Source organism: Salvelinus namaycush, chromosome 21 (genome assembly GCF_016432855.1).
Source record: "Salvelinus namaycush isolate Seneca chromosome 21, SaNama_1.0, whole genome shotgun sequence".
Classification (NCBI taxonomy): Eukaryota; Metazoa; Chordata; class Actinopteri; order Salmoniformes; family Salmonidae; genus Salvelinus; species Salvelinus namaycush.
Genome location: NC_052327.1, coordinates 48,541,145 through 48,559,265, shown reverse-complemented (window position 1 = coordinate 48,559,265; position 18,121 = coordinate 48,541,145). Strand labels below are relative to the sequence as shown.

The 18,121-nt window shown below is 40.4% G+C and overlaps 1 protein-coding gene across 2 annotated transcripts; it reads left to right on the top strand.

Annotated features, from left to right (window-relative positions):
- Positions 1-2,490: 2,490 nt before the first annotated feature.
- LOC120066436 (eukaryotic translation initiation factor 3 subunit J-A-like) lies at positions 2,491-17,890 on the top strand. 2 transcript variants are annotated; one of them, XM_039017799.1, is made up of 8 exons: positions 2,491-2,535; positions 2,654-2,751; positions 9,342-9,396; positions 9,501-9,595; positions 10,123-10,234; positions 13,004-13,165; positions 13,302-13,375; positions 16,188-17,890. In XM_039017799.1, the coding sequence occupies exons 1-8, from the start codon at positions 2,493-2,495 to the stop codon at positions 16,320-16,322; spliced, it is 774 nt and encodes a 257-aa protein (XP_038873727.1). In that variant the 5' UTR covers positions 2,491-2,492; the 3' UTR covers positions 16,323-17,890. The 2 variants fall into 2 exon arrangements, with proteins under 2 accessions (XP_038873727.1, XP_038873728.1); XM_039017800.1 differs by lacking the exon at positions 16,188-17,890 and adding an exon at positions 13,608-16,155.
- Positions 17,891-18,121: the final 231 nt, after the last annotated feature.

Genomic DNA, 18,121 nt, shown 5'->3' with positions numbered 1-18,121 from the left:
CATCGATAAAATGCAATTATGTTCGTTGTCATCTGCCCGGTATTTGTATTGCATTTATTATTGTACTGTTCCATAAGATGTTTTTGAATCTGTTTTTTAAATCTAATTTTACTGCTTGCATCAGTTACTTGATGTGGAATAGAGTTCCATGTAGTCATGGCTCGATGTAGTACTGTGAGCTTCCCAAAGTCTATTCTGTCTTTGCGGACTGTGAAGAGACCTCTGGTGGCATGTCTTGTGGGGAATTCATGGGTGTCCGAGCTGTGCGCCAGCAGTTCAGACAGCTTGGTGCATTCAACATGTCAATACCTCTCATAAATACAAGTAGTGATGAAGTCAATCTCTCCTCCACTTTAAGCCAGGAGAGATGTACATACATATTATTAATGTTAGCTCTCTGTGTACATCCAAGGGCCAGCCGTGCTGCCCTGTTCTGAGCCAATTGTAATTTTCCTACGTCCCTCTTTGTGGCACCTGATCACACGACTGAACAGTAGTTCAGGTGCGACAAAACTAGGGCCTGTAGGTCCTGCCTTGTTGATAGTGTTGTTAAGAAGGCAGAGCAACACTTTATTATGGACAGACTTCTCCCTGTCTTAGCTACTGTGGTATCAATATGTTTTGACCATGGCAGTTTATAATCCAGGGTTACTCCAAGAAGTTTAGTCTCCTCAACTTGCTCAATTTTCACATTATTCATTACTAGATTTAGTTGAGGTTTAGTGAAATATTTGTCCCAAATACAATGCTTTTAGTTAGACAACAATAATGTTTTCACCTCTTCCACACTTACCGTTCGGAATTCAAAATTACAATGTTTGTCTTTCATAATTTGGTCACATATACTTGGATTTGTAGTGTCAGCGTTGGTTGTTTGCATGTTATGCCTAAATTTTCTAATCTTACCAATGAAAAAATCATTAAAGAAGTTGGCCATATCAATGGGTTTTGTGATGACTGAGCCATCTGATTCAATGAATGATGGAGCTGAGTTTGCCTTTTTGCCCAAAATTTAATTTAAGGTGCTCCAAAGCTTTTTACTATCATTCTTTGTCATTTATCTTTGTTTCATAGTGTGGTTTCTTCTTTTTTAAATTCAGTTTAGTCACCTGAATTCTCAATTGGCGGTTGCTTTTGCCAATCGGTTGTGCAGCCAGACCTATTTGCCATTTATTTTGCCTCATCTCTCTCAACCATATCATTTTTCAATTCCACATCAATCCATGGGGATTTAACAGTGCCTACAGTCATTTTCTTAATGGGAGCATGCTTATTAGTAACTGGAATAAGCAATTTCATAAATGTGTCAAATGCAGCGTCTGGTTGCTCCTCATTACACACCACAGACCAGCAGATATTCTTTACATCAACTTAGGAATCACTACAAAACTTCTTGTATGACCTCTTATACACTATATTAGGCCCAGCCTTTGGAACTTTGGTTTTCCTAGATATGGCTTCTATATTGCGATCACTACATCCGATGGATTTTGATACTGCTTTAAAGCAGTTTTCTGCAGCTTTAGTAAAGATGTGATCAATGCATGTTGACAATTAGATTCCTGTGCTGTTTGTAGCTACCCTGATAGGTTGATTGATAACCTGAACCAGGTTGCAGGCACTAGTTACAGTTTGAAGCTTTCTCTTGAGTGGGTAGCCTGATGAAAGCCAGTCAATATTTAAATCACCCAGAAAATAGACCTTTCTGTTGATATCACATACATTATCAAGCATTTCACACATGTTATCCAGATACTGACGGTTAGCACTTGGTGGTCTATAGCAGCTTCCCACCAGAATGGGCTTTAGGTGAGGCAGATGAACCTGTAGCCATATTACTTCAACAGTATTTAACATGAGATCCTCTCTAATCTTTACAGAAATATGGTTCTGAATATAAAACAGCCACACCTCCACCACTAGCATTTCTGTCTTTTCTGTAAATGTTATAACCTTGTATTGCTACCACTGTATCATTAAAGTTATTATCTAAGTGAGTTTCAGAGATTGTCACAATATGTAAATAAATGTGTGCACAAAATTTGAGAGAAATAAGCTTTTGTGCTTATGGAAGATTTCTGGGATCTTTTATTTCAGCTCATGAAACATGGTACCAACACTTTACATGTTGCGTTTATATTTTTGTTCAGTGTAGATCGGGTACACCAATATAATTGACTGTTGAAGCCGCACCCCACAATAGTCTATTTTAGTGACCCAGTCACAAAAATAACTATGACATCACCTTATATTCAGTGAAATTAAGAAAGATATTCATTTTTATTTTTCATAATTTTAGATATTCTGTACTTGTGTAACTGACAGTATTTTTTGCCTTGATCTAATTCTATGTTGTCACTAAATAGGGAGCAGCAATGAGTGGACAGACAAGAATAATGGGAATATACACTTGACAGCACAGACCTATATGTACGTCATTTTCTCTCGGAACCAAAGAGCCAGTTACCGATTGTACACACACGGAATTCATTATGATCAGACACACAGGCAAGATGGCGGAGGGAGATTCATGGGGTAAGAATCCACCTGTGTGTGGAATGGCGTATTATTCAAGTTATACCTAATCGTTGACAATTACACGTATCAGAGATGATAGTTTAAGTTTGTAAAATGTGTGTATTGTTGGTCTTAGATGCTGACACTTTCGATCCGGACGAGCTGGTTATCGGAACAAAGAAGGCTGTTGTGGCGGACAAATGGGAAGGCGAGGACGAGGATGACAATATCAAGGTAGCCAGCTAACTTAATTAGCTGGCTAACATCACAGTTGACGAGATGACAACCAAAACAACACTAGATAATTTATCGAGAACGTGTATTTTACTCTGAATATGACCTGAACCCTAGTTGATTTCGAGGTCATCTCTTTGCATCCTAGCTAGCTAACGTTAGATCACCCAGAATCCAGATGATGTCAACAGTGTTAGCTAGCTAGCTAAAGTTAGCCGAGTGGTCCCCAGTCTAGCGGTGACAAGTCGGGACTCAGGGGGACAGGCTCGATCAAGTGTCCACTGCATTCGACCCGCTAACCAACGGTGATGTTTAGCTAGTGGTCACACAGCGTTAGCTAGCCACCATAGGATGACAGTTGTTAGCTTTTTATATATATATATATATCTCATTGGGTGTTAGCTAGCTAGAGATGAGCAACTTTGATGGGGGGGGGGGGGTCAGACCCGGCCCTTTATGCTGCGTTCATGTGATAGTCGGAACTAGGAAACTGACATTCCCAACTTGCTAACTGGTTGTAGTTATACACGTGCCACGTTAAACGAGTCAGCAAGTTGGACATTTCAAGAGTTTCCCAGCATGTGAAAGCTGCAATAATGCGGGGCCTTGCCACTAATGAGCGTATTAAAGCGTCAAATTCGGTAGATCTGCTCTTTGGGATGTATTACTTGATATTAGGTGTAGACAACAATTGGGGCATGGCACCCCTATTTTTTTGTAACATAATCCAATATGACCGTCTATACTCAATCTGATTTTGGAAAGGTGTTATTACCAAATCAAATGTTATTGGTCACATACACACATTTAGCAGATGTTATTGCGACTGTAGCGAAATGCTTGTGTTCCTAGCTCCGATAGTGCAGTAGTATCTAACAATACACACAATCTAAAGTAAAATAATGGAATGGAGATATATAAATATTAGGACGAGCAATGTCGGAGTGGCATTGACTAAAATACAGTAGAATAGAATACAGTATATACATATGAGATGAGTAAAACAGTATGTAAGCATTAAAGTGACTAGTGTTCCATTTATTAAAGTGACCAGTAATTATATGTATATAGAGCAGCAGCCTCTAAGGTGCAGGGTTGAGTAACAGGGTGGTAGCCGATAAGTGACCGTGACTAAGTTCAGGGCAGTGTACTGTCCGGCTAGTGGTGACTATTTAACAGTCTGATGGCCTTGAGATAGAAGTTGTTTTTCAGTCTCTCGGTCCCAGCTTTGATGCACCTGTACTGACCTAGCGGGGTGAACAGTCCGTAGCTCGGGTGGTTGACGTCCTTGATGATCTCTTTGGCCTTCCTGTGCCATCGGGTGGTGTAGGGTGTCCTGGAGGGCCTGCAGTGTGCCCCCGGTGATGCGTTGGGCAGACCGCGCCACCCTCTGGAGAGCCTTGCGATTGCGGGCGGTGCAGTGTACCAACCCGAAGACAGGCTCAAACTGCTTCTCCAATAGAAATCCCTGATCACATTTGTAGGCCATGCTATGGAGCCGTTGGCTAGCTGAACTCAAGCGTAGACCCAATGACATGTTTCTAACGGTCATCTCGCACCGAACTGCACATGTACAGGCCGTCAAATCAAAGGCACTCCTTCGTTTTTATGAAGTTTAAAAACATTTTTTTTTATAGAAGAAGAAAAATGAAAGCGTGTCAGTTTCACAAGGTTGGAGAAATAACAGTTCAGTCACTTGAAGACATTGGCTCAAATCAAGATAATTAACAACTAAAGGAATAATTTATCTTCTCTCATTGACTTCTTCTCATACCCCGGTATGGTGTGTTTGGTCTATTTCACAAGCTTTCCCCGAAGTCTTGTAATGTTGAGTTTCTGGGTTTAGATACCCTGTCATATGACTGTAGATTTTCTTTGTTGTTGCTATACAGTACCAGTCAACAGTTTGGACACACCTACTCCACTTAAGTTTTTTTAAATGTACTTTTACTATTTTCTACATTGTAGAATAATGGTGAAGACATCACAACTATGAAATAACACATATGGAATCATGTAATAACCAAATAAAGTGTTATACACAAATCAAAATATATTTTAGATTCTTCAAAGTAGCCACCCTTTGACTCGATGACAGCTTTACACACTCTTGTCATTCTCTCAATCTAGCTCCGCCTGGAATGCTTTTCCAACAGTTTTGAAGGAGTTCCCACATGTGCTGAGTACTTGTTGGCGGCTTTTCATTCACTCTGTGGTCCAACTCATCCCATGCCATCTTAATTGGGTTGAGGTTGGGTGATTGTGGAGGCCAGGTCATCTGATGCAACACTCTATCACTCTCCTTCTTGGTCAAATAGCCCTTACACAGCCTGGAGGTGTTTCGGGTCATTTTCCTGTTGAAAAACAAATTATAGATCCACTAAGCGCAAACCAGATGGGATGGCGTATCGCTGCAGAATGCTGTGGTAGCCATGCTGATTACGTGTGCCTTCAATTCTAAATAGGCCTTCATTGTAAATAAGAATTAGTTCTTAACTGACTTGCCTATTTGGAAAAATAAAATAAAAAAATCCATGTGAATTCACAATGAATTACAGTACAGTTAGTTTCCTAATATGGACCCAAATCAAAATGAAAGTATCTTCTAGTGATTTAAAATGAAACTGGTTAATTTGATAAAGACAACAAAAAAAAAAGACTGTGAAAAGACCCCTGGTGGCATGTCTGGTGGGGTAAGTGTGCGTGTCAGAGCTGTGTGTAAGTTGTCTAGACAAACAATTTGGAATTTAACACAATGTTTCTTATAAAAAGAAGTGATGCAGTCAGTCTCTCCTTAACTCTTAGCCAAGTTAGACTGACATGCATATATTAGCCCTCTGGTTACACTGAAGAGCAAGACGTGTCGCTCTGTTCTGGGCCAGCTGCAGCTTAACTAGGTCTTTCCTTGCAGCATTCGACCACACAACTGGATAATAATCAAGATAAGACAAAACTAGAGCCTGCAGGACTTGCTTTTTGAAGTGTGGTGTCAGATCGATAGAAGAGGACTGGCCACCCCTCATAGCCTGGTTCCTCTCTAGGTTTCTTCCTAGGTTTTGGCCTTTCTAGGGAGTTTTTCCTAGCCACCGTGCTTCTACACCTGCATTGCTTGCTGTTTGGGGTTTTAGGCTGGGTTTCTGTACAGCACTTTGAGATATCAGCTGATGTACGAAGGGCTATATAAATACATTTGATTTGAAATTTAACTTTCAAAACACGTAAGTACAGCCGGTATGATGCATCTTGCTTTTGGGTGGAGTTTCCTTTAAGAGTTGGAAAAATGGCAGAGATACTTTGAGAAGGAAATGCAAGCTTTGCACAGTGGAATTGAGGTATTATAATGGTAATACAGGTCAGTAGTGGTAGTACAGGTCAGTAATGGTAATACAGGTCAGTAGTGGTAGTACAGGTCAGTAGTACAGGTCAGTAGTGGTAGTACAGGTCAGTAGTACAGGTCAGTAATGGTAGTACAGGTCAGTAGTGGTAGTACAGGTCAGTAGTACAGGTCAGTAGTGGTAGTACAGGTCAGTAGTGGTAGTACAGGTCAGTAATGGTAGTACAGGTCAGTAGTACAGGTCAGTAATGGTAGTACAGGTCAGTAGTACAGGTCAGTAGTGGTAGTACAGGTCAGTAGTACAGGTCAGTAGTACAGGTCAGTAATGGTAGTACAGGTCAGTAATGGTAGTACAGGTCAGTAGTACAGGTCAGTAGTACAGGTCAGTAGTGGTAGTACAGGTCAGTAGTGGTAGTACAGGTCAGTAGTGGTAGTACAGGTCAGTAGTGGTAGTACAGGTCAGTAGTGGTAGTACAGGTCAGTAGTACAGGTCAGTAGTGGTAGTACAGGTCAGTAGTGATAGTACAGGTCAGTAGTACAGGTCAGTAGTGGTAGTACAGGTCAGTAGTGGTAGTACAGGTCAGTAATGGTAGTACAGGTCAGTAGTACAGGTCAGTAGTGGTAGTACAGGTCAGTAGTGGTAGTACAGGTCAGTAGTACAGGTCAGTAATGGTAGTACAGGTCAGTAGTGGTAGTACAGGTCAGTAGTACAGGTCAGTAGTGGTAGTACAGGTCAGTAGTGGTAGTACAGGTCAGTAGTGGTAGTACAGGTCAGTAGTACAGGTCAGTAGTGGTAGTACAGGTCAGTAGTGGTAGTACAGGTCAGTAATGGTAGTACAGGTCAGTAATGGTAGTACAGGTCAATAGTACAGGTCAGTAGTACAGGTCAGTAGTGGTAGTACAGGTCAGTAGTGGTAGTACAGGTCAGTAGTGGTAGTACAGGTCAGTAGTGGTAGTACAGGTCAGTAGTGGTAGTACAGGTCAGTAGTACAGGTCAGTAGTGGTAGTACAGGTCAGTAGTGGTAGTACAGGTCAGTAGTGGTAGTACAGGTCAGTAGTGGTAGTACAGGTCAGTAGTACAGGTCAGTAGTGGTAGTACAGGTCAGTAGTACAGGTCAGTAGTGGTAGTACAGGTCAGTAATGGTAGTACAGGTCAGTAATGGTAGTACAGGTCAGTAATGGTAGTACAGGTCAGTAGTGGTAGTACAGGTCAGTAGTGGTAGTACAGGTCAGTAGTGGTAGTACAGGTCAGTAGTGGTAGTACAGGTCAGTAATGGTAGTACAGGTCAGTAGTACAGGTCAGTAATGGTAGTACAGGTCAGTAGTGGTAGTACAGGTCAGTAGTGGTAGTACAGGTCAGTAGTGGTAGTACAGGTCAGTAGTGGTAGTACAGGTCAGTAATGGTAGTACAGGTCAGTAGTGGTAGTACAGGTCAATAGTACAGGTCAGTAGTGGTAGTACAGGTCAGTAGTGGTAGTACAGGTCAGTAGTGGTAGTACAGGTCAGTAGTGGTAGTACAGGTCAGTAGTGGTAGTACAGGTCAGTAATGGTAGTACAGGTCAATAGTACAGGTCAGTAGTACAGGTCAGTAGTGGTAGTACAGGTCAGTAGTGGTAGTACAGGTCAGTAGTGGTAGTACAGGTCAGTAGTACAGGTCAGTAGTGGTAGTACAGGTCAGTAGTGGTAGTACAGGTCAGTAGTGGTAGTACAGGTCAGTAGTGGTAGTACAGGTCAGTAATGGTAGTACAGGTCAGTAGTGGTAGTACAGGTCAGTAATGGTAGTACAGGTCAGTAATGGTAGTACAGGTCAGTAGTACAGGTCAGTAATGGTAGTACAGGTCAGTAGTACAGGTCAGTAGTACAGGTCAGTAGTACAGGTCAGTAATGGTAGTACAGGTCAGTAGTGGTAGTACAGGTCAGTAGTGGTAGTACAGGTCAGTAGTGGTAGTACAGGTCAGTAGTACAGGTCAGTAATGGTAATACAGGTCAGTAGTGGTAGAACAGGTGCAATGCTTAACCATCTGAACAGGACACACCGTGAGGCCCAAACCATTGTTGGTAGCAGTTGCATTGTGAATTCACATGGAATTTTTAGTTTTTCTTATTCTAAACAGGATTTATTTTTTATGTGGAGTTTAAATGTTTTCCATTTGTCACATCCCTAGTTCACCTACCATTTATAATTCAAACAGTGGATACAGACGTCATTGTCCTCCTCGCTGGGATGTTCCATCTTACCAAGGATTATCCAACGATAGATCTGTGGTTTGCTTTTTTGGAATGGGTAAAACCGACCAGGACATCAACACCATCTGAGAGCTTTGTCAGGCTTCCACAGGTTGATTTCAGGATTGATCAGTCCTTGCATCCATAGCTCTATACATTTAAGTAATTAATTTCTCCGGCCCGATCCCACTTTTTTACCAAAACAAGGGCGGGGATTGTTATTGTTTCCATTGCAGATTGCCGCTTTAAGGAATACATTTTGTATTATTACTTAATTTTATGTTATGAACATTTTACTTAAGCTATTTTGAAACACGACTGCGGCTTCATTACCATCTACATTGGCAGCCATTTTGAATTCCGCTTCCTAATTTAAGTTTGCAATGAGTACCCCTTCTAAGATGTATTTCATATCATCTGAAGAATGTTTAACAAATGTCATGCTTTTATCTGTTGCATAACATTTCATGGTCAAATACCAGCTATTATGGCAGCCATTTTGATTTTTTTTTTGCAATAACTTGCTTCCTGGTTAAGTTTGAAAAAGGTACCCCAACTGGGATGTTTTCATATCGCCTGAGAAATATTTGTACCAAATTTCATGCTTGTATCCACCGTTTGCTGGATCCACCTTGCAGCAAAACATTAAAGGCATTGTACTACTAGCCCCATTAGCTAGCTATTCTATCAACTTAGCTATCATATGGGATGTTTATTAGGCACGTTGACTTTTGTTTACTAGTGATCACATTAGTAAACAAATAACATCTTAAAACAAATAACACCCGGTGATAACATCAGTATTTGTCCCAAATGGGACTTGGAAGGACAGCATTACCAATGGTGGAGCTAGATAATGCCAGCTGTCATATCAGACAGGCCTAGCTAGTGGAATTCAACGATGGACAACGAATGAATACAGTGTGTGATATGGCCCTAGTGGTAACTAGTGAGCTAAAAACACATGAATGGATGCCACATTCTGAAGCCTCCATCCTAACCTTATTTTCTCCCGTTTCCTGTTTTGCAGGACAACTGGGATGATGACGAGGAGGAATGTAAAAAAGCAGAAGAGAAAAAAGCAGGTATTTTTTTTTAAACCGCATGAATTGAACCAGTGAGATCTGACTATGTTAATTGAATAGAAGCTCAACAGTTATTTATTTTTCTTCCCATTTTGTCTTTGTAGCAGAGACCAAACTTTCTGAGAAGAAGAAATTAGCTGAAAAAATCAAAGAAAAGGAAAGTTTACAAATGAAAAAACAAGAAGAGCTGAGAAAGCGGGTAAGTGTTTTCAAAGTAGGTGTTTATAAAGTAGGTGTTTATAAAGTAGGTGTTTATAAAGTAGGTGTTTATAAAGTAGGTGTTTATAATGTAGGTGTTTATAAAGTAGGTGTTTTTAAAGTAGGTGTTTGAGGTAGATGTTTTTTAAAGTCATTAAAAAAAAAAAAATTTAAGTAGGTGTTTTTTAAGGTAGGTGTTCGTCACCATAACCAACCCAGCTACTGCAACAGTGACTACTAGTTTGCTTATTAAAATTCAGCCGAAACTTGACCTTTTTGCTTTCAGCCAATTTCCCTGATTATTGGAGTTGTATTTATCAAATTTTAAAGTTTAATTTTAAATCTCTAGAAGAGACTTTACATTTTGATTTGGGCCCATATTAGGAAACTAACTGTACTGTATTTCATCTGGTTTTCCAGACCCAGATTAAGCCTCTAAATCAGCCCTAAAGGGTTTCACACAGTGTCCATGAATAACAAGTCATTGGCTGCTGCATCTGAAAGTGTATTTCTTTGTTTGTTTGTTAGTTAGAGGAATCACAGGAAACAGAACTCTCACCGGAGGATGAGCTAGCAGAGAAACTCAGAGTGAAGAAGCTACAGGAGGAAGCTGATCTTCTATTGGCTCAGGAGGCTTTCGGTAAGAGACCTGTATTACAGGAGGAGGTGTAAGTCTCTGAATAAGAGCGTCTGCTAAATGACTCAATGTACAGAAAAAGGAACTCTTGCTTATGGTCAGTAAGAAAATAAGTACATACCGTAATTACATTTTTACATTTACATTTAAGTCATTTAGCAGACGCTCTTATCCAGAGCGACTTACAAATTGGAAAGTTCATACATATTCATCCTGGTCCCCCCGTGGGAATTGAACCCTGGTCCCCCCGTGGGAATTGAACCCACAACCCTGGCGTTGCAAGCGCCATGCTCTACCAACTGAGCCACACGGGACCAGGGTAATTTCCGGACTATAAGCCGCTACTTTTTCCCACGCTTTGAACCTTGCGGCTTATACAATGACGTGGCTAATTTATGGATTTTTCCCGCTTTCACAAGATTCATGCCGCCAAAAAACTGAGCACCGTCACATAATGTGACGTAAATCGAGCGCGCTCAAACTTCCCATCATTCTGATTACGGTAGTCATTTTGTCAACCTCATCATGGCAAAGACACGGAGAAATGCATATGATGCAGCTTTCAAGTTGAAGGCGATCGATCTGGCTGTTGGAAAAGGAAATAGAGCTGCTGCACGGGAGCTTGGCCTTAATGAGTCGATGATAAGACGTTGGAAACAGCAGCATGAGCAACTGACTCAGTGCAAAAAGACAACAAAAGCTTTCAGAGGAAAGAAAAGCAGATGGCCCGAACTAGAAAATGAGGCTTGGATGACAAGTGGGGAGAAATCCTTCACTAAAACGGGCCGCATGCGAAGAGCAATTTATGGTCAAGTCTGCCAGTGGGTCCTGACAGCGTGGAGCATTGTCAAAACAAAACAAAAATCCACTATCATCAACGGGTTTCGAAAGGCTGGACTGCTGCGTATTGAAGAGGGCAGCATGAGCTCAGCGGGGAATTTGCCTCCGGATGAAAGTGACGAGAGCGACAATGAAAACGATCCAACATCGGATGAAACAATTCTGAGGCTATTCAACTCCGACACCGAAGGAGATGACTTCAGTGGTTTTAGTGCACAGGAGGAAGATAGTGACCAATGACTTTCTTGGTAGGCTACTGTTTACTGCTATTTTTTAAAAATTTTGTTACAAGCCGTGTTTCGTTTAAAAAGCCTATTTATTTTTGTTACAAGCCGTGTTTCGTTTAAAGGCTGTGTAAAGTTCATTTGTTTCAATGTACCGGTAGGCACCTGCGGCTTATTTATGTACAAAATACATTATTTTTTTTTAATTCAGTGGGTGCGGCTTATATTCAGGTGCGCTTAATAGTCCAGAAATTACGGTAGTTCAATTTGCTTATGCATAGAGCCACAAATAAAGTACCAGTCAAAAGTTTGGACACCTACTCATTCAAGGGTTTTTCTTCATTTAAAAAAAATATATTTTCTACATTGTAGAATACTAGTGAAGACATCAAAACTATGAAATAACACATATGGAATCGTGTAGTAACCAAAAAAGTGTTAAACAAATCAATATATTTTAGATTCTTCAAAGTAGCCACCCTTTGCCTTGATGACAGCTTTGCACAGTCTTGGCATTCTCTCAACCAGCTTCATGAGGTAGTCACAGGAACATCCTTGGTTGCAACACTCCACTACCGAGTTCCAAACTTCCTCTGGGAGCAACGTCAGCACAAGAACTGTTAGTCGGGAGCTTCATGAAATGGGTTTCCATGGCCGAGCAGCCGCACACAAGCCTAAGATCACCATGCATAATGCCAAGTGTCGGCTGGAGTGGGGTAAAGCTCGCCACTGTTGAACTCTGGAGAAGTGGAAACGAATTCTCTGAAGTGTTGAATCACACTTCACCATCTGGCAGGCCAACAAAAATAATCTGGGTTTGGCGGATGCCAGGAGAACGCTACCTGCCCGACTGCATAGTGCCAACTGTAAAGTTTGGTGGAGGAAGAATAATGGTCTGGGGCTGTTTTTCATAGTTCGGGCCCCTTAGTTCCAGTGAAGGGAAATCTCAACACTACAGCATACAATGACTTTCTAGATGATTCTGTGCTTTCAAATTTGTGGAAACAGTTTGGGGAAGGCTCTTTCCTGTTTCAGCATGACTACCCCCGTGCACAAAGCGAGGTCCATACAGAAATGGTTTGTCGATCAGTGTGGAAGAACTTAACTGCCTGTACAGAGACCTGACCTCAATCCCATCGAACACCTTTGGGATAAATTGGAACGCTGACTGCGAGCCAGGCCTTATCGCCCAACATCAGTGCCCGACCTCACTAATGCTCTTGCGGCTGAATGGAAGTCCCCCACAGCAATGTTCCAACATCTAGTGGAAAGCCTTCCCAGAAGAGTGGAGGCTGTTATAGCAGCAAAGGGGGGACCAACTCCATATTAATGCCTTCCCAGAAAAGTGGAGGCTGTTATAGCAGCAAAGGGGGGACCAACTCCATATTAATGCCTTCCCAGAAGAGTGGAGGCTGTTATAGCAGCAAAGGGGGGACCAACTCCATATTAATGCCCATGATTTTGGAATGAGATGTTCAACGAGCAGGTATCCACATCATTTTGGTCGTGTAGTGTATGTTGAATGATAAATATTTAAGGCTGACAGTCTACACGTATTACAGATAAATAGAAAGCTTTACAGAGAATCTGAGATTTATATTGCAAAATGTCTGGTTTAAGAATCAAGAGTTTTAGACATTGTCAACACCAGTTACCTGTGGAAAGCTTCATATCATGGTGCTCCAATCATTTTTCCTTCTCAAATCAGGTGTCGTCAACAACGTCAAAGGAATTGATGCTATAAGCCCGTCTTCTAAAGATGAGTTCACAGCGTTTGAAAAGTTGTTAAAAGACAAGATATCACCTTTTGAGAGTTCCATACACTATTCCGGCTTCCTAGAGTCCTTGTTTCGAGACCTCTGTCTCTCACGTAAGTATTGATTTAATAATATACCGTTTGAAAAGTAACCAATGTTATTGGCCATGCATCTCAACGGTCAGTGGGGCCTGTTATGTCCCTGTATTGTATGAAATAATGTTTTAACTGTGCACCTCTTATGTTACAGTGGAGGTGGAGGACTTGAAAAAAGTCAGCAACTCCCTCACAGTCTTACTAAGTGAAAAACAGAAACAGGAAAAGGTTTGTTTTTTCATTTTATTTAAATGACCGACAAGTATTGACATTTATCACCAGTACACATGGTCTACTTAGACTGCTATTCAGTCTTGTCCGGGTCATGTTCATTAGGCATCAAACGGAAGAAAACAGACTGGAACAGTACTACCTGGAGTTGCGTGCCCTAATGGAAATTACGCAACAACAAAAAATAAAAATAAATTAAGACAATACTAATCCTCTTTATTTCCAACAGCAGCTGAATAAAGGTCAATACTAATCATCCCTCTTTGTTTCCAACAGCAGCTGAATAAAGGACAATACGAATCATCCCTCTTTGTTTCCAACAGCAGCTGAATAAAGGACAATACTAATCATCCCTCTTTGTTTCCAACAGCAGCTGAATAAAGGACAATACTAATCATCCCTCTTTGTTTCCAACAGCAGCTGAATAAAGGACAATACGAATCATCCCTCTTTGTTTCCAACAGCAGCTGAATAAAGGACAATACGAATCATCCCTCTTTGTTTCCAACAGCAGCTGAATAAAGGACAATACTAATCATCCCTCTTTGTTTCCAACAGCAGCTGAATAAAGGACAATACTAATCATCCCTCTTTGTTTCCAACAGCAGCTGAATAAAGGACAATACTAATCATCCCTCTTTGTTTCCAACAGCAGCTGAATAAAGGACAATACTAATCATCCCTCTTTGTTTCCAACAGCAGCTGAATAAAGGACAATACTAATCATCCCTCTTTGTTTCCAACAACAGCTGAATAAAGGACAATACTAATCATCCCTCTTTGTTTCCAACAGCAGCTGAATAAAGGACAATACTAATCATCCCTCTTTGTTTCCACCAGCAGCTGAATAAAGGACAATACTAATCATCCCTCTTTGTTTCCAACAGCAGCTGAATAAAGGACAATACTAATCATCCCTCTGTTTCCACCAGCAGCTGAATAAAGGACAATACTAATCATCCCTCTTTGTTTCCACCAGCAGCTGAATAAAGGACAATACTAATCATCCCTCTTTGTTTCCAACAGCAGCTGAATAAAGGACAATACTAATCATCCCTCTTTGTTTCCAACAGCAGCTGAATAAAGGACAATACTAATCATCCCTCTGTTTCCACCAGCAGCTGAATAAAGGACAATACTAATCATCCCTCTTTGTTTCCACCAGCAGCTGAATAAAGGACAATACTAATCATCCCTCTTTGTTTCCAACAGCAGCTGAATAAAGGACAATACTAATCATCCCTCTTTGTTTCCAACAGCAGCTGAATAAAGGACAATACTAATCATCCCTCTGTTTCCACCAGCAGCTGAATAAAGGACAATACTAATCATCCCTCTTTGTTTCCACCAGCAGCTGAATAAAGGACAATACTAATCATCCCTCTTTGTTTCCACCAGCAGCTGAATAAAGGACAATACTAATCATCCCTCTTTGTTTCCAACAGCAGCTGAATAAAGGACAATACTAATTATCCCTCTTTGTTTCCACCAGCAGCTGAATAAAGGACAATACTAATCATCCCTCTTTGTTTCCAACAGCAGCTGAATAAAGGTCAATACTAATCATCCCTCTTTGTTTCCAACAGCAGCTGAATAAAGGACAATACTAATCATCCCTCTTTGTTTCCACCAGCAGCTGAATAAAGGACAATACTAATCATCCCCTCTTTGTTTCCAACAACAGCTGAATAAAGGACAATACTAATCATCCCTCTTTGTTTCCAACAGCAGCTGAATAAAGGACAATACTAATCATCCCTCTTTGTTTCCACCAGCAGCTGAATAAAGGACAATACTAATCATCCCTCTTTGTTTCCAACAGCAGCTGTATAAAGGACAATACTAATTATCCCTCTTTGTTTCCAACAGCAGCTGAATAAAGGACAATACTAATCATCCCTCTTTGTTTCCAACAGCAGCTGAATAAAGGACAATACTAATCATCCCTCTTTGTTTCCAACAGCAGCTGAATAAAGGACAATACTAATCATCCCTCTTTGTTTCCAACAGCAGCTGAATAAAGGACAATACTAATCATCCCTCTTTGTTTCCAACAGCAGCTGAATAAAGGACAATACTAATCATCCCTCTTTGTTTCCAACAGCAGTTGAATAAAGGACAATACTAATCATCCCTCTTTGTTTCCAACAGCAGCTGAATAAAGGACAATACTAATCATCCCTCTTTGTTTCCAACAGCAGCTGAATAAAGGACAATACTAATCATCCCTCTTTGTTTCCAACAGCAGCTGAATAAAGGACAATACTAATCATCCCTCTTTGTTTCCAACAGCAGTTGAATAAAGGACAATACTAATCATCCCTCTTTGTTTCCAACAGCAGCTGAATAAAGGACAATACTAATCATCCCTCTTTGTTTCCAACAGCAGTTGAATAAAGGACAATACTAATCATCCCTCTTTGTTTCCAACAGCAGCTGAATAAAGGACAATACTAATCATCCCTCTTTGTTTCCAACAGCAGCTGAATAAAGGACAATACTAATCATCCCTCTTTGTTTCCAACAGCAGTTGAATAAAGGACAATACTAATCATCCCTCTTTGTTTCCAACAGCAGCTGAATAAAGGACAATACTAATCATCCCTCTTTGTTTCCAACAGCAGTTGAATAAAGGACAATACTAATCATCCCTCTTTGTTTCCAACAGCAGCTGAATAAAGGACAATACTAATCATCCCTCTTTGTTTCCAACAGCAGCTGAATAAAGGACAATACTAATCATCCCTCTTTGTTTCCAACAGCAGCTGAATAAAGGACAATACTAATCATCCCTCTTTGTTTCCAACAGCAGCTGAATAAAGGAAAGAAGAAAAAGAAAGGCGTGGTTCCTGCCGGAGGGATGAAGTCCAAGATGAAGGATGACCTAGCGGACTACGGCGAGTTCGATGGAGGTTACGTACAAGACTACGAGGACTTCATGTGACGTGACATCAACCGAGTGCTGTGTCTCAAACGACACCCTGTTCCCTATGTAGAACCCTTATATAGGGGATAGGGTGGCATTTAGTAGGCTGTCCCCATTCCCCCTCCGCTCTGCTCCACCCAGCCCCCTCAAAGCATGACCTATGACCTATTCTACTGCCTAGAGCCATCCAATGAAAACCACCCTTATGTCGCCCACCGCCAGCCGCACAGAAACTTGATTCTGAAAGAAGTGTTGAATGGTTTGACGAGAAACGTCTGATTTCAACAGGGTTGTTTCTCCACGTTAGAAATTCCTTCAACGATTCCTCGAAAACCGACTGACCAATAAGACTGTGTTCTGGATACCAAAATGTTTCACCTCCCATAATGAGATGCAAAAACACAGAAGGCAAAGTTATTTTTTTTTCTCTCCCAATCCTAGAATGAATTTAATTTTATCTTTTTAAAAGAAATGATCTGTCAACAAAATTAATTGTTACTGTTTGATGAAGGAAAATACATTTTGTGTTCCATGCGAATCAGATTATTACTATTTTTCTCAAACATAAATTAAATATTATTTTTATTCAAAAGGATGGCTATTGGCATTCGGAAATATAATACTACATTGTTATGTAACGAATATAGTTCTCCAAATGTCAGTTCGGTGCTCATCGCATATTACACTTGGGAATATATTGATCCTTGACATCATATAGTATATTTCAGGAGAAAATGTCCAAATAAGTCAAGGAGTTTAGTTGAGAAAAGCAACATTGAGATAAACATGTTAGATACATCCAGGACTCGGTTTGCATGGTTACATAGTCTTCAAATATTTTTTGGCGGTGAATTCCTAAATTCTGTGTTTTATAGAATAGTTAAAGATTGATTACTTCTAGTTGGAAGGAGGGTAATATTGCCCTGAACATCCTTCCCCCCCTACATTATTTTAATTTTCTAGGAAAATAATACAACATGTTACTATAAAGTAATTTAAGGCTAGGAAGTATTGAAGCCACACAGGTCAATGTGTGAACATAGGCCCATATACTGCTGAAATGAATATGATGTAACCATAGTCTTAACTGTTAGTGTATTTTAATGGAGAAATGATGGCGCTGAAAATAATCTGTTATGTAGCATTTCAACGAATAGCCGTAGGGTACTCCGTGTCAATTAGAAAACACGGCGCTGACCATTTCATCCTGGGCCTGTGTTCACAAAGCGTCTGAGTAGATATGCTGATCTAGGATCAGGTGCCCACCTTCTTATTCATTATGATCAGAAAAGGCTCAACTGATCCTAGAGCAGCACTGCTACGCTGAGAACCCAGTATAATCACTTCCACTGAGTTGAAGCAACAATCATTCTAGGTCTCCTTGGCATAACTTTGCACGGCTTGTATCAAGTGAGGTGAGAAACAGACCAAATGTATTAGGAAAGAAGGTTGTACTGGGATAATATCACACGTTTTATTTTTTTTCACAACACATTTTCAGGATTGGAAATGGAAATAGAAACATATTATTAAAGAATAGTTTTTTTTTTATCCACCTAATTTAATAAAATCATTGTTTAAAATTATTATATATATATTTTTTGGAATGCATTTTAGAATTTGGATCATTTTGGCTTAACAAATATGAAGTATTTTAATGTTATTTATGGGTTGATCTGTTAATTGTGCCCAGAGCATAACGGGAAGAGTGGTGAACGAGTTACCAACTTACCTTACGTCAAAATAAATAACTACCTTCAACAAACAGTCTCTATTGGGGGAATTAATCTCCTTCATCAGACGAGTTGAATCAATGT

Bases quoted from the DNA above. Each gene is read 5' to 3' on its own strand.
- LOC120066436 (XM_039017799.1), top strand. From the start codon at position 2,493: ATGATCAGACACACAGGCAAGATGGCGGAGGGAGATTCATGGG. The intron at 2,752-9,341 runs GTAGCCAGCTAA...CCTGTTTTGCAG, and splicing joins ACGAGGATGACAATATCAAG to GACAACTGGGATGATGACGA. The intron at 13,376-16,187 runs GTTTGTTTTTTC...TGTTTCCAACAG, and splicing joins AAAAACAGAAACAGGAAAAG to CAGCTGAATAAAGGAAAGAA.